A 16690-nucleotide genomic window follows, 5' to 3' on the forward strand; every position below is an offset into this window, starting at 1 on the left:
CTGTTTTACAGTCTTTGCACAGCTGTGGTAATGTCTTTGTTAATGTTAGAAACTGATATAGAAAAGGAAGTACTAATCTCTAGTTTTTCTTGCGGGTCTTACAAAAATGAAGATTTTGTGTTTTTTGTTGGTTCCCTTCGACTTCCTTTACTCCTCATGAAAATAGAGTTACCGGCATCGATCAGAGTGCCCCTTTCACTTTGAGTTAGCTGTCTTAACTAAACCGCTAATTTGAACCTTTATTGTGCGCTGTTTTAAATCTGCCTTTAGATGAACAATGAGTAGTTTCAAAATTTGTACATTTTGAGCTATGCACTCCTTATTATGCTGTCTTCTGTGTAATATATCCAACTTGAAATTTAGAGGCACTTGTCCTAGCTTAGCTGCTGCTGTTCCCCCTTCCAAAGCCATCTTTAAAGTCATTATGAAAAGGAGGAAATATGTGAGTTAAGTAATTGGATTGAAGATGAAACTATGTGTCAAAATAAGCATTATAATTAATACTCTGTACCAGTTACATTCTCACCTGTGATATTCATCAGTTTTGTTCTTTGAGAGCCAGAAGCTTCTGGATTATATGCACAAGACAGTTCCTCTGTGAAGCTGTCACTACTAGAGTTTCTATTTAATAACTGTCCCACCTAAAAAAACAAAAATAAGAATAAAAAAGCATTTCAGCTGTTAAATGCGATGTTTACAAACAGAATTCCTGTAATATAGCATATAAAGACCAATTTGAAGTCAGAATAAAGTACAAGTCGCTTTTTGGTTCATTTAACAAATTGAACACTACTGGAAGAATCAACTTACAGAGCTTAAAGAATTTACTTTTTCAGATAAGTGTCCGTAAATGAGACATCTATCAAGGTATGTTAATTTTATGTTCTAACTACTTTGTTATTTTAAAAAATGAAGCCTTGATTGTAAGAAAAATATTTCCCCTTCTTCCTTATGTATATTTTTTCAGTCTGTATTAAAAGCAAGTCCTTCTATGTGCTGATAGATGAAATATAAAATTGAAATGTCCTTATATAAGAACTTCTGTATGTCATTCAAAATTTCCTTGGAAGTATACCATCTTCAGTGCAAGATGGTATATTTTAAATTGTGGTATTCAGAATGACAATAACAAATGAAATATGCATTTCTTTTTTCAGGACAGTATCCTCATTCCATGCCTTGGTGGTTGGTGCTTTCTGTGTTTATATCTTATTATATGATGACGCTGTTAATGCTGACCATGTCTGGTAAGACAAGTTATATCAAACTGACATTTTAGGGATATGACTTTTTTCTCTGTTTCCCATTTTCCCATCTTTGTCTCCATGTGTTGCTATCATGTTAGAGGGCTATCTAACCAGATGATTATTCAGTTTCTTTTAAAATGTGGAGGGACCATTTATATGTCTGTCCTGACTATCTAGTAAAATCCAAATTGTTTTGGCAATTAAAATGCCATTATAAGCATACCGTATAACAGTTTCTACAAAGTAATCCGGACAGTTAGACACACATTTTTCAGAATTGTGAATGGAAATTCAATCTCCAATTTTAATGCACAGTTCTGAAAATATAACCCTAAACAGTCAATAAGATTGCAAATTTAACATCAGTGTTTGTATCTATTTACTATTTTGTTTGTGAATTGAAACAGGGAAGATATAGTGCACACTCAGGATGTGTGTATGGGAAAAATATGACCAAAAGTTAGATGAGATATTTTTTAATAAAATGAAGACAATATATCAGTTTTTCTTCAGCTTCCCCCAAAAGGTTTTTATCAATAGCAGTGGAGCAGAGGTTCTATCCCTGTTAAATGCTTCAGCTACTCCAGTAGTTTCTCAAACTTATTAGGTCTTCCTGCATTGCAATTAAAAACCCAAAAGAAAAAAAATTTAGCAGTTTTGGTCTTTGGTGTCCTTTCCCCCTACATCAGGCTTTTGCAAAGTAATACAGGATTTTTTTTTTGGTTTGATTTGATTCATGAGATTGTTAGGAGAAAGTTGAAGCTGTTACCCTTTATTAGGAGTGACTTTTCCTTTTCTTTGTAGCCATACAAGAAGTACTGTTGGTTTTACCTGTATAATTATGCTTTTTTTTTTTTTAAGCCTTAGCTTGTCTTTCCACCATACATTTATTTTAAACCGAATCACAACATGGAAAACTGATGAAACTTAAATGCAAACAATATTTCATCTGGTTTTAAGAGAACAGAACAAAAATCTGCATTTTTTATGGTTCATTTGTTTACAGAGGAGTCATATAATACAATATGCTCTCGTGTACTGAACAGAACAGAGTGCTATGAAGTTAGGAGTTCTAAACACAGCTTTGCCACTGATTTGTTATGTGGCTTTGGGCATTTCCCTTAGCATTGTTCTATTTTTTTTCATTGGTAAGAATGGGATAATACTTTCACTGTGTCCTCACAGGGGTACTATTATAACTGTTTAGGGCTCTGTCCAGTAAGATTCTTATCTTCCTTGATTTTCCTTGGCTTCAGTGGACATCACCTTCATGAATCAAGTCAAAATCTGAATTTCACTTTGAAGATATACAGTGCTAAGTATTTTTATTTTGCATAAACTGATTATTGGTATTACTTCTAGTGGCCATTACAGAGAAGGCTCTTCTGAACCCAGTGTTCCTGCAGGCGCAGCAAGTCTGCAAAAATTTCAGTGATGCCCAGAATGCGCAGAGCCCATATATCCCCCAGTCAAATTCTCTCCCCCCACCTGTCTAAGGCTCTGAGAAGGCGTTTGGGTGGGAGAAGAGTGCAAGATCTGGGAAGGAGTTGCGTGTTGGTTGCAGGCTCTGGACTGGAACAAAGGATTGAGGGTCTTGGGAGGAGGTTAGGCTCTGGGAGAGAGTTTGGGTACAAGAAGGGTGAGGCGTGGAGCTCTGGGAGGTCTTGGGTGAAGGTGGGGATCTGGGGTGTAGCATCTGGGAGAGAATATGGGTGCAGGTGGAGGTCTGGATGCAGGCTCTGGGAGGATGTTTGGGAGTTGGAGGGGGGAGGGAGCTTGGGGGGCAGGATAGGGATGGATGGAAAGAGTGAAATCTCTGGAGGAAGTGGAGTGCACAAAGGAGTGTCGGGGGAATTGATGGGGGATGCCATACAGGCAGTCCTCGACTTACGTGGATCCGACTTATGTCGGATCCGCACATACGAACAGGGCTTTTCTCGCCCCGGAGCTCGCGGGCGGCGGGACCGCCCAGAGCGCAACGGTCCCGCCACCGCGTCCTCTGGGGCGAGAAAAGCTGCTCCAGGTCTCCCTGGTGTGCTGGGGGGGACTCCCCAGCACAGCAGGGAGACAGGAGCAAAGCCGCAGAGGCGGGGGACCCCGCCGCCTCTGCGGCTTTGCTCCGGGGCAAAGGAGCAAAGCCGCACGGGCAGCGGGGTCCCGCTGCCTGTGCGGCTTTGCTCGGGTCTCCCTGGTCTGCTGGGGGGGGAGGGGGCACAGCTAGTGCGCCCCCCCCCCCCCAGCAGACCAGGCTTTTGTTGCGGGATGCCTGGGGTAGAGCAGCTGGGGTGCTGCCGGGTTGGTCCTGCAGGGACCTACCCGGCAGTGCCCCAGCTGTTCTGTCCCAGGAGTCCAGATTCAGCCGCTGTTGAAACTGATCAGCAGCTGATTCCAGGAAGCTGGGGGCAGAGCAACTCTGCCTAGGGCTTCCTGTAGTCAGCCGCTGATCAGTTTCATCAGCGGCTGAATCTGGAGCCAGTTCCGACTTACATACAAATTCAACTTAAGAGCAAACCTATAGTCCCTATCTTGTACGTAACCCGGGGACTGCCTGTACTTACCTGGGGCACACCCCTCTAGAAGGCTAGGGGTCTCATGGTGCTGCTGCCCGTACATACTCCCTTCCCTGTGCGCCCTCCCTGATTCCCCACATGCTGCTCCGTGTGTCTCCAAACCCCGTTTGCCTACCCCGAGCGAGTTAAAATGCAGGGCAAGGGGATGGCCCGCTGTCACAGCTACTGATATGTGCATTCCTGTGGACAGGGGAGGAGAAGAGGAATAACCATGCTGTTCGCTGCAGATCTGTAAGGCAAAGGAAGGCAGTGCCTTCCCAATGCTAGGGCTGTGCTGGCTCTAACCCCCCTCTTTCTGCCTCCAACTTCCATGTGGTATTGCTATGGAATGTTTTTTAGTATGGTTCAGGCAGGTTCTAGGGTTGCTGGGAAAGCTGAGTAGCAGAGAGTGTCCTCAGCAGCTCGCCCCTGAACCTGCATGGAACATACACAAGACTCAAATTATAGTCTTGTAAGCTCTCCTTGCTGCTGCAGCCTGCAGTACTCTCCAGCACACATTCTCTAAGAGGAGTGCGTGTCCGTCCTGCTTTGAAGAGACCACCCCACCCAGCTTACTGTGTTGCTGCTGCTACTTGTTTTCTGGTTTCTTCCCCTCCTCAGTTCCCTCCCTACTTGGCCCCTCACCTCATCCAGACCTCCTCCCTGCACCTTGGCCAACGGTGGGCAAAGTAGGCTTCCTCCTGGCTTCCCCTACCGAGAGGTGAAAGTAAGTGGGTGTGCCCTGGTGTGCAGCTCAGGCAAGAACTGGCTGAGCTCTGACAAAAGCCAGCAGAGAGCTATTTAAAGTGCTGGCAGGGACCTGGATTGCAATGGGACAGTACCTGTAAGAAATTTTAAGTTACTCTCACCGCTGCCTCCCTTCTCCTCCTTTGCCCTCTCCTTGCTCAGCTAGCTCCAGACAGAGAGTTCCCTGCCTTGCCCTCTGCTCAGCCTCCGCTGTTTGATCTGTGTGGAGTTTCCACCTCTCCCCACCTTTTGCCCCAGTCTAGCTGCTGCTCACTCCTCTGAGTCTTCTTCTTGCCTCCTCCCTGCTCAGCTTTCCGCTGCCCCCTCTTGCTAGTGTACTGAGTAATGGTGAGTTTGGTTTCTGTGAGCCTCCCTGGCCATGGAGCACCGGGAAGGGAGGAGCCGCATGCCAGCCCAGAGTGGGAGGAGGATGTGCAGCCCAGTCTTGCGGTCCTGGAGCACCGGGGATGCGGGGAGGAGGCCCTGGAGCATGGGAAGGGCAGGGCTGGAGGCAGCAACACTCTGCCCCTAGAATGCCTACAGTAGGCATTCTGGGGGTGGAGTGTGGATGGGACCAGGTAGGCGGTTTGGGAAGGCAAAACCTTCCCACGCCTAGGCTATCACCTGCCCATGATAGGAAGCACTCAACGTTTTTGTGTGAAGAAGTGAAAATTGGGTGACAACTTTTACAGTCTGATTCCAATCATTTTCTTTGTATCAGGGGGCAAATGCCAACTGAGGATGAGGCCTGACACTTTGTTTTATTGTGTGAAGAAAGGACAGAGATTTCTCAATTAGCTTTAACTGGTGCTTGCCATTATGTATTTCCCAGAATCAGTGAGAGGGGTTCTGGGCATTTGTAAGCTGCCTGCATGTCAGCTATAAGGGCATATAAAAATCTGTGACTATGGTGACTTTGTCTGAAATGCTTCCGGATCTGTGTGTGGTACAAGCAAAGTGGGTTAACTTCAGGGTTTTAATGCATGGATGTGAATCTTAAACTTCATTAGGCAGTCACTGTAAATTATTTCTTTAGATTATGTGATACCCACTTGGGTCGATGGGTATCATTATAGGGTTAGTACACCTTTGTGTCAGGTTCTTTTTGGATACATAGGAAGATATTATCCCTGCATTTGAGCTTAGGATCTAATCAGGCATTACACATGGTTAAATGTAACAAACAATAGGAATAAGTGGAGAGACAAAAGTTACAGTGGAACACCAGGTGATTATTCAACTGAGCTGCATGTACTACTTGGTGGTATAGAACAGGAGTTTTCAAAGTTGGGTCGTGGGCCTTCCTGCGTAAGCTGCTGATGAGATGTGACATGTTCTGTTTATCTAAGTGTCCATAGGCATGGAGCCTCATAGCTCCCATTGGCTCCAGTTCACTGTTTCCAGCCAATGGGAGCTGGAAATGTTCTGTATCTTAACTATCCTATCCAGATCCACCATGCTTGCCGGTACTAAGGGGAAGTTTACCTTTAATCATCCCTGACATAATGTCTGAAGATAAACTAGAGGGTCTTTCAGGGATGTAAGCAAGTAGTCAAGTAGTTCATCAACTACTGTATCAGAGGCAGCAAGGGAGGGGGAGCAGGAACCAGTGCTGGGAGGAGCCAGCAAGAGCAGCCTGCCGAGGCCTCCCCATGGACAGGGGCTGCTGGACCTGGTGTGAGCCGGGACTGAGCAAGCTCGGCTCAATCCTGGCTTGTGCTGGGTCCAGGACTGCTGTGACTCTGCATTTTAAATATACAGTAAAACTCCAATAGTCCGGCATCCAATTGTATGGCACTCCTGATAGTCCAGCATCAAAATGGCAAGAGCCTAGTGAGTGAGCTTTGGCAAAAAACGAGTCACAAGGCAACAGCAGCAGCAGCTGAACCGAGCGAAAAGGGTAAAAAAGGGTTAAAAAAAGTAAAACATCATAGTATACTGTATACAGTATGTACAATAAAAAGGGTTAAGAACACTTTGTATACAGTATATAATGTATACAGTATATATATAACCAGTTTATAGTACCTCCTGATAGTCCAGCATATCTGATAATCTGGCACCACCTAGGTCCCAAAGGTTCTGGATTATCGGAAGTCTACTGTAGTAAGAACCGGCCCAGCTTTTACTACATTTAAAATGCAGAGCTGCAATGGGGGTAGGTCCTGGACCAGCACAAGCCAGAATTGAGCAAGCCTAGATCAGTCCTGGCTAATGCCGGGTCTAGGACTGCTGCAGCTCTGCATTTTAAATATAGTAAGAACTGGCCCAGCTCTTACTACACTTAAAATGCAAATCTGCAATGGGAGTAGGTCCTGGACCCAACGCAAGGCTGGACCGAGCGCTTTCCCTTGTTGGCTAATCATGTAGACTATACAAATTGTATTGACTACATGATTAGCCAACTACCGGCCTCTTAACATCCTTAGGGTCCTTATTCAACTACAAACCATCATCTTTTTAGCTAGTTGTAATAAATCATCTAGAATCAGTAAAGCAATCTTATTCAGAGTAGATAAACCCAGAATAACACCAGGTTAAATACAGCATCTGGACTGGAATTTTCTAAATAAGCAGACAAGTTATATAAGTTGTCTTCTGAGGAATTCTTGTTCTTCTGTTCAACACAAAATTCCTTAGTGGTGATTGATACTGCTCAGAGGTCTGAAGGAGGTGAAGTTAATTCTGTCTTTTTGAAAAGAGAAAGAGAGTAAGAAGCTAGATGTTCTATGTTGTAGTACAGTAATAGTTTTTAAATGCAATAATTAAAATATGGCCCAGGAGCTAGTCAATGGATTTACCTTTACCTCTAAGTTGATTGTTTTCTGCACTGGGTTGCAATTGTATGCTTTTATGGGTTGCAATTAAAATATCAAATAAATATGAAGCTAAATAAATGTCACTAACTAATTTACTTCTCATTTCCCTCAAGTAATCAAAATTGAAACAATGCAATGATCTAATTAAGGTAACTATCCTAATTCTGTCAAAATTTAACCAGTAGATGAATTATACAATTTTTTGGGCATGTCAATGATTAAATGCAGACCTTTAATCATTTTGGGTACATCTAGACTACATGCCTCTGGCAACAGAGGCATGTAGATTAGACTACCCGGCATAGGAAAATGAAGCGGCGATTTAAATAATCGCCGCTTCATTTAAATTTACATGGCTGCCGTGCTGAGCCGATCGGCTGTTTGTCGGCTCAGCGTGGTAGTCTGGACGCTCCGCGGTTGACATCGAAGGCATTTGTCGACCTCCCAGGTATGCCTCATCCCAGGAGGCATACCTGGGAGGTCGACAAATGCCTTTGATGTCGACCGTGGAACGTCCAGACTACCGTGCTGAGCCGAAAAACAGCCGATCGGCTCAGCGCGGCAGCCATGTAAATTTAAATGAAGCGGCGATTATTTAAATCGCCGCTTCATTTTCCTATGCCGGGCAGTCTAATCTACATGCCTCTGTCGCTAGAGGCACGTAGTCTAAACGTACTCCTTGTTGCTCAACTCTGGACTTTTTTCAATTTGTGCACATCTTTTCTCAAATGTGGTGCTCAGAAATTGACACAAAACTCCCGTTTAGGCCTAATTAGCACAAAGTAGAGTCGAAGGATTACTTCTCGTGTCTTGCTTACAACACTCTTGTTGATACATCTCAGAATTATGTCTGTTATTTTTGCAGTAGTATGACACTGAGGAATGATATTTAGCTTGTGCTCCTGTATGATCCCTGCAGATCCCTTTCTGCAGTACTTCTTTGTAGTCATTTCCCAGTTTGTATATATGCAATTGACTATTCCTTCCTAAATGGAGTACTTTGCATTTGTCCTTATTGAATTGCATGTGATTTGTATCAGAACAATTTTTCAGTTTATCCAGATTATTTTGAATTTTAAACGTATCTTCTAGTGCACGTTCAACTTCTCCAAATTTGCTATCATCCACAGATTTTATAAGTTTATTCTCTATGCCATTATCTATTGATGAAGATACCGAATGACATTGTACCCAGAACTGATCTCTGTGAGACTCCACTAGTTATGCCCTTCCAGAATGATTATGAACCACAGATAACTACTATCTGAGAGTGATTTTCCTACCAGTTTCGTACCCACCTTATTGTAGCCCCATCAAGGTAGCATATTAATGAGATGGTCATGCAAGACAGTACCAAAAACTAGAGTCAAGATGTGTCGTGTCTCCTGCTTCCCTGTACCTACAAGGTTTGTAACCCTATAAAAGAAAGCTATCAGGTTAGTTTGACACAATTTGATATTGACAAATCCATGCTGTTACTTATCACCTTATTCTTTTCTAGATGTTTGCAAATTGGTTGCTTAATTATTTGCTCCATTATCTTTCCAGGTATCTTTCCAGATATTAAGATGAATGGTCTGTAATCTCTAGTTGTCCTTACTTCCCCTTCTATAGATTACTGTCCTGGGGTGTACTCTCTCAGACCTTCAGGGGCCTTATCATCGGGAGCGCTCCCCATACTGGCCTTGAATCCTGTTCACACCTAAACCCTTTTCCCCATGTCCCCATGTGTTCTGAGTCCTTCACTCAGGATAAACGTCGTTCAGTCCTTACTTGCGGTTCGCAGCTCCCGGTTCCCAGGAATGGCGCTGTCAGCCTTGGAGGGGAGGGGGACCTGGGCCCTCCCTCACTCCAGGTCCCGACCCAGGCCCCTAAGGACACTCCCCGGTCCGGTTGGTGGGGACATACCCGTAACTCACCAACCCACGGGCTTCCGGACGCCTCATCCTGAGCCGCTTCCTCCTCTTCAGCCTGCTCTGTCTCTTCTGCTCAGGTCATCCGTGCCCCCTTTCGGTGTCCAGCACTGACATTTTAAAGGGCCCGCACCCTGTTGCTCCTTCCCCTTGCACAGCCACACCGGCATAGACGCTGGGAAATGGCGCTCCCCAGCTGACGCCCCCATGTATGCGCTCTGAGCGGTGCCTGGGCAGACCTCCTCGTACATTTGCACCGGCATAGGCACCCGGAAACGGTGCTCACCAGCTGGCGCCCCCTTACATGCGCTCAGAGCTGCGTCTGAGCAAACCCCGCACTGCTGCCACGGGGCCGTCTTTTGACTGCAGAGCACTTCTGTGGTGTCTTGGGGAGTGTGGGAGTTGGCGGGCTCTGGCGGCGGAGAGCCCAACACCCCATCACACACCCACACCCTTAGGTTTCTTACTTCTGCTTCCTGTGTGTTCTCTTCTTCTTTAGACCTTGAGAAGAAGTCAGCGTTGCTATGCTTCACCCCTGCCCTATGTAGTACCTCGAACTTGTAGGGCTGTAAGGCTAGATACCAACTCATTATTCGTGGGTTAGTATCCTTCATTGACTGGCGCCACCGTAGTGGAGCGTAGTCCGTTATTAGTTTAAAAGGATTCCCGAGCAAATAGTACCTCAAAGGCTCTATTGCCCACTTCACCGCCAGCGCCTCCTTTTCTATGGTCGAGTAGACCTGTTCTCTGGGAAATAGCTTTCGGCTCAAGATGTTCTTCCCTTCTGATCTTTTGCACCAGAACGGCTCCCACTCCAACTGCTGATGCGTTGGTCTGTAAAATAAACTCCTTTGAGAAATCAGGTTGCACCAACACCGGAGCTTGCGTTAGGCATGACCTCGGTTGCTGAAACGCTCGTTTGCACCGCCCCGTTCGGGACAGTTACAATATGATGACTCACTATTGAAGTGCATCCCGGTGTCATGGACAGCACACCTTCTTAGATTGCGTCCCTTTGGTTAAATTGGTCAATGGAGCAGCTACCATTGTAAAGTCAGGTATAAGCCTTCAATAACAGCCGACCAGTCCTAAAAGTTGACGCACCTGCTTTTTGGTTGTAGGGGTATGATATTCCACGAGGGCTTGAACTTTGCTCACTAGGGGCTTTAGCTTCCCCCTTCCTATGGTGTATCCCAAGTATGTAACCCCCCCCGCTGTCCTATATGACATTTCTCTGGGTTAGCCGTGAGTCCTACATCCTGCAGCATCCTCAACACCGCTTGCAAATGCTGCAGGTGTTCAGGCTAGGTTAAGCTATAAATGACAATGTTATCGATATAGGCTGCGGCATATAGTTGGTGTTCTCTAAGTACCTGGTCCATCAATCTCTGAAATGTTACCGCAGTCCCATGCAACCCAAATGGCATAGTCCTAAATTGAAATAGCCCAAATGGGGTAGAAAAAGCGGTCTTTTCCCTGGACATAGATGTCAATGGAATCTGGCAATACCCCTTTGTTAAATCTAATGTTGAAATATACTGAGCTTGTACCAGACTCTCCAAAAGTTCATCCACCTGCGGCATTGGGTAGGCGTCAAGCCGAGAAATCACATTTACCTTCCAAAATCTATGCAGAAATTAACGGCCCAATTCGGCTTTGGCACTAAGACTATTGAACTTCGCCAGTCCCCTCAGGATTCTTTGATCACTCCTAAACGCAATATATTCTGCACCTCTTCTTGCACTGTGTCCCACATTTTTCTTGGCAGCGAGCACACCGGATCACATACTTTGTGTCCTGGGACTTTTGCAATATGATGACTCACTAACGAAGTACGTCCCGGTGTCATGGACAGCACCTTTTGGTAAGACTTAAGGACTTCTAGCACTTCTTTCCACTGGGCAGAAGTCAGTTCCTCCCCCATCACCACCTCCCTGGGACCTCCAACATCCCCTGCCCAGGGCCCTAAGCTGATGGATGGTGGGGAGGGGACCATCAACAAACTCTTGCGCAGGTTCCACATTTTTAAAAGGTCAACGCGGTAGACCTGCATTCCTCGCCTCTTGCCTACCAACCGCACCTTGTAATCTACAGCCCCTACTTTACGAATGATTTCAAAGAGTCCCTGCCAATTTGCTAAGAACTTGGATTCCTTCATGGGCAGCAAGAGGAGTACCCTATCTCCGGGTTTAAACTCCCTCAACTTAGCCTCTCTGTTATAATAATATGCCTGTTTTTCTTGGGCCTGGAGCAAATTGGCTTTGGCAAAGTCCCCTAACCGTTGCAACCTCTCCCTCAGGTGTAAAACATAGGGGCCCTGAACTCGTGATGCCTATTCTTTCCAGACTTCCTTAACTAAGTCCAGGATACCTCTCGGCTGACACTCATATAAGAGCTCAAAAGGGGAGAACCCCGTGGAAGACTGGGAGACTTCCCTTACCGCAAATAGTAAGGCCAGTAACAACTTGTCCCATTCTTGTGGGTCCTCCTCCATAAAGCAGCGGAGCATATTTTTAAGTGTTAAATTGAACTGCTCCACCATCCCATCTGCTTGCGGATGGTATACGGAAGTACGTCAAGTTTTGATGCGTAACAGTCTATATAACTCTGCCATTAGCTTAGATGATATATTGGTGCCCTGGTCGGTTAGTATTTCCCGCGGGAGCCCCACTCTGGAAAAAATCTTCACTAATTCTGTGGCTAACAGTGGGACTGTTGTGATTTTTAAGGGGACAGCCTCGGGGTACCTGGTGGCATAGTCCAATACTACTAATATATACTGATACCCTGTCTTGGACCATTCTAAAGGACCTACTAAGTCTATGGCTACCCAATCAAAAGGGACCCCTACCACGGGTAAGGAGACTAAAGGAGCTTTTGACCCAGTTCGTGGCTGGGTTAGCTGGCACTCCGGAAAGGAACTACAAAAGTCCTGCACCTCTTTATGCACCCCGGCCAGAAAAACCTCTGGGTGATTCGCTGCAGGGTCTTCTCCCTTCCCAGGTGGCCCGCCAAGAGGTTGGCATGGGTTAGTCTCAGTACTTGCGTTCGGTAACCTGCTGGGACTAATAAATGTCATGAAGTCCCTCACCTCCCTCCTGCATCTGTTACCCAATAGAAGCGGTTCACTCGTACCTCAAAGTAAGGTCCTTGAGCACGATATTGTCCTGTGCCAAGATCCTGTTCTGCATTGCCAGCTTGTTCTCAGGCTCTTGCCAAGGAGGGGTCCTCTCTTTGTTCCAGTAGGAAATCCTTCCCCATCACCCAGTCTGTCAAGTCGTCCTCATCCTCTGTGGCCTTCCTATTTTGGTTTGAGGCGGGGGGTTGGTCCACTCTCGTTGATCCTCCCATCATCACCTTCTGAACGGCCAAAACATTCTCTGGTTCCCGGCTCTCAGACTTTGGCGACGTTTGCTGACTCCAGGTTTCTACTACACGCTGGAATCCTGGCCAGTCTCGCCCCAACAGCATTGGATACACCAATTTTGGCGCTAAGGCAACATGGCATATCACCTCCTCTACTTCATCTGCAATCCGTACCCAAGCTGTTGGCTAGGGTCGCACATCCCCATGGATGAACTTCATCCATACCAGCGTCCAACCCTGCTCGAGTTCGGCCACCAAGTCTGCCTGTACAATTGTCTGCCCACACCCAGAATCCACCAGGGTCTGTACTGAAGTTCCTTCCACTTTTACCCCCACCGTCACTTTATCTGTGCCGTGCGGTCGGGCCCTGTGGGCTAGGGGCACTACCTGCCCAAAGGAGCAGTCCATAAAGGGACAGTCTCTTCGAAAATGCCCCTCCTGGCCACACTCATAACAACAACTTTGAGTCATTCCCCCCAGCGTCGGTGTTCATCCGACTTCTTCCAACCTTGCTCCTTTCCTTGGCCCCAAATCCTCTGCTTCTGCTATGGCCGGCTTATTATCCTCCCTACTGTTTGGGACCCATACTAGCCCTAGGCTCCTGCCTCCCCGGGGAAGGCGAGCTCTCCTTGGGAGGGGACGCTCTTCTTGACTTTCTGAGGATTCTTTATTTCTTCCTCCCTGCCCTTTAGCAGCTAGATAGTTCTCCATGAGGGTGTCGGCTTCGGCCAGAGTCACCGGCCTATGTTGCCGCACCCACCTTTGAGCCTCCCCCAGCAAAATCTGTAGAAACTGTTCTAACACTATCGTGTCTGCCAATTGGTTGCTCATATGGCGATCTGGTTGTAGCCATCTCCAGCTGGCCTTATGCAATTTCTGGGCCACCGCCCGCGGGTGTGCCCCAGGTAGGTACTGTTCCTGCCGGAACTTCTGCCTATATGTCTTGGGCGTTACCCCGGCTTGATCTACTATAGCTTCCTTCATGTTGTAATAATTTAACGCCTCCCCGGCAGTTAGGCTCCGATAGGCTAATTGGGCTTGACCTGACAGATAGGGTGCGAGTAGCATGGCCCAGTGCTCCTCGGGTCATCTGGCCACAGTGGCCACTCTTTCAAAGGTGACCAAATACACCTCGGGGTCGTCTTGCAAGCCCATCTTCGTTAATCATATGGGTAACTGCGGGGTCCCAACCACACTTTCCTCTAAAGGCAGTCCGGTTTCCCCTCTCTCCCCCCCCCCCCCCCCCGGTTTGCCCCAAGGCGATGCCCTGCTGGAGCAATTGCTTATGCTGAGCTTGTTGCTGATCAGCAAGCTCCTGCAGCAGCTGACGCTGCTGTTCTTGTTTCTGAGCAGCTAATTGCTGCAACAATTGAGTCTGTTGCTGCTGTTGCTGCCATTGTTGCTCAGCCAACCACTCAAACATTTTATTTGGGTCCATCATGCCCCCTCTCCTGATTATACTCTTTTTTTTAAAAAAACGGTGCCCCTTAAATCAAGGGCTAGGGTCAGTTACCCATATTCTCCTCCATCTGTCCTGGGGTATACTCCCTTAGACCTCCAGGGGCCTCATCATCAGGAGCGCTCCCTGTACTGGCCTTGAAACCTGTTCACACCTAAACTTTTTTCTCCGTGTCCCTGTGTGTCCTAACAGAGTCCTTCGCTCAGGATAAAAGTCGTTCAATCCCTACTTGCGGCTCGCAGTTCCTGGTTCCCAGAAATGGCGCTTTCAGCCTGGAAGGGGAGGGGGTTCTGGGCCCTCCCTCACTCCAGGTCCTGACCCAGGACCCTAAGGACAGGGAGCACTCCCGGTCCGGTTGGTGGGGACACACCCGTAATTCACCAACCCACGGGCTTCTGGACGCCCCATCCTGGGCCGCTTCCTCCTCTCTGTCCTGCTCTGTCTCCTCCACTCAGGTCGTCCGTGCCCCCTTTCTGCATCCAGCACTGACCTTTTGAAGGGCTTGTGCCCTGTTGCTCCTCCCCCTCCTACGCCCACGCCGGCGTAGATGCCCGGAAATGGCGCGCCCCAGCTGGTGCCCCCATGCATGCGCTCTGAGCGGTGCCTGGGCAAACCTCCTTATACACCTGCACTGGTGTAGGCACCCAGAAATGGCGCTCACCATTTGGTGCCTCCATGAATGCGCTCAGAGCGGCATTTGAGCAAACCCCGCACTGCTGCCACGGGGCCGTCTTTTGGCCGCAGAGCGCTTCTGCGACGTCTCGGAGAGTGCGGGAGTCGGTGGGCTCCAGAGGTGGAGAGCCTGACGCTCCGTCACAATGAGCATTATATTTGCCCTTTTTCACTCTTCTGGAATCTCTCTCATCTTCTATGACTTTTCAAAGATAATGCTAATGTCTCAGATATCTCCTCAGTCAGGTCCTATCTTCCAGCTCTGGTGATTTGAAGACATCTAATTTAAGTAATTTTAAATTTGTTCTTTTCCTAGTTTTGTCTCTAATCCCATCTCATTTTCACTGGGATTCACTATGTTAGCTATCCAATCACCACCACACATCTTCGGGTATGTCTACACTGCACGGCTATTTTGGGATACCTCCAGTATTCCGAAATAGCTACCCTGCATCTACACAAGCCATCTGTTATTTCAAAATATTTTTCAAAATAACGGCTGTGCTATTTCACCATCCCAGTAAACCTTGTTGCACGAGTGATAAGGGATGGCTCATTATAGCACATTATTTCAAAATTTGTACTGTGTAGATGCACCAAATTTCAAAATTAGCTATTTTGAAATGGATTTGAAATAAGATATACAATTTGCATAGCTCAAACTGTGTATCTTATTTTGAGTATAGGGTGCTGTGTATACTCACCCTTGGTGAAAGCCAAAACAAAGAAGTCATTAAGCACCTTTTCCATTCCCACATTTTCTGTTGTTGTTTCCCCCATTCCCTCAATTGAATAATGGTTATACCCTATGATTGGTTTTCCTCTTGCTTCTAATATATTTGTAGAATATTTTCTTGTTACCCTTTATTTCTCTTATTAATTTGAACTCATTTGTGCCTTGGCCTTTCTAATTTTCCCCCTACATTCTTATGTTATTTGTTTATATTCATCCTTTGTAATTTGATTTCTTTGCACTTTTTGTAGGACTTTTTAAAAATTATTTTTAGATCATTTCAGAGCTCCTGGTTAAGCCAGAGTGGTCTCTTGTCATCCTTCCTATCTTTTATAAGAACATAAGAATGGCCGTACTGTGTCAGACCAAAAGTACATCTAGCCCAGTATGCTGTCTGCCAACAGTGGTCAATACCAGATGCCCCAGAGGGAAGGAACATAGCAGGTAATCATCTTGTGATCCCTCTCTTGTCATCCATTTCCAGACAAACAGAGGCTAGGGACGCTATTCCTACCCATCCTGGCTAATAGCCATAGATGGACCTAACCTCCATGAATCTATCTAGCTCTTTTTTGAACCCTGTTAAAGTCCTAGTTTTCACAACATCCTCTGGTAAAGAGTTCCAGAGGTTGACTGTGTGCTGAGTGAAGAAAAACTTTCTTTTGTTTGTTTTAAACCTGCTGCCTATTAATTTCATTTGGTGACCCCTAGTTCTTATATTGTGGGATTAAGTAAATAAATTTTCCTTATTCACTTTTTCTGTACCAGTCATGATTTTATAGACATCTATCATAAACCCCCTTAGTCTCCTCAGGTAATGTCTACACTACAAAGTTGATTCGAAGTAACAGCCATTAGTTCAAATTAACTTTCATAGGCGCTACACATGCAAACTGCTAGTTCGAACTTAATTCGAACTAGTGGAGTGCTTAATTCGAACTAGGTAAACCTCATTGTACAAGGACTAACGCCTAGTTCGAATTAAGGGCTGTGTAGCCATTTAATTCGAAATAGTTGGAGGCTAGCCCTTCCCAGCTTGCCCTGGTGGCCACTCTGGGCCAAGCCAGGGAAACTCTTCTGCCCCCCTCCCGGCCCCGGAGCCCTTAAAGGGCCACGGTCTGGCTACGGTGCCCGGGCCAGGTGCAAGCCTGCCAGCAGCCAGCCAGCAGACCCTGCACCTGGCAC

At 46.5% G+C, this 16690-nt stretch overlaps 1 protein-coding gene across 12 annotated transcripts in view; it reads left to right on the forward strand.

Annotated features, from left to right (window-relative positions):
• The window catches only part of TLCD4 (TLC domain containing 4), a 111230-nt gene that overhangs the window by 51101 nt on the left and 43439 nt on the right, over positions 1-16690 (forward strand). For 11 of the 12 annotated variants that reach the window (XR_012905962.1, XM_075936573.1, XM_075936577.1 and 8 more), the window contains one exon: positions 1158-1247. Coding sequence is in view for 11 of the 12 variants with exons in the window: in XM_075936573.1 (XP_075792688.1) it covers positions 1158-1247 (90 nt within the window). In the remaining variant the exon portion in view is untranslated. Of the gene's footprint in view, positions 1-1157; positions 1248-8027; positions 15950-16690 lie in introns of those variants that run through there. The other variant, XM_075936579.1, reaches the window with a different exon arrangement.

The sequence above is a fragment of the Pelodiscus sinensis genome, chromosome 9, assembly GCF_049634645.1.
Source record: "Pelodiscus sinensis isolate JC-2024 chromosome 9, ASM4963464v1, whole genome shotgun sequence".
Classification (NCBI taxonomy): domain Eukaryota; kingdom Metazoa; phylum Chordata; order Testudines; family Trionychidae; genus Pelodiscus; species Pelodiscus sinensis.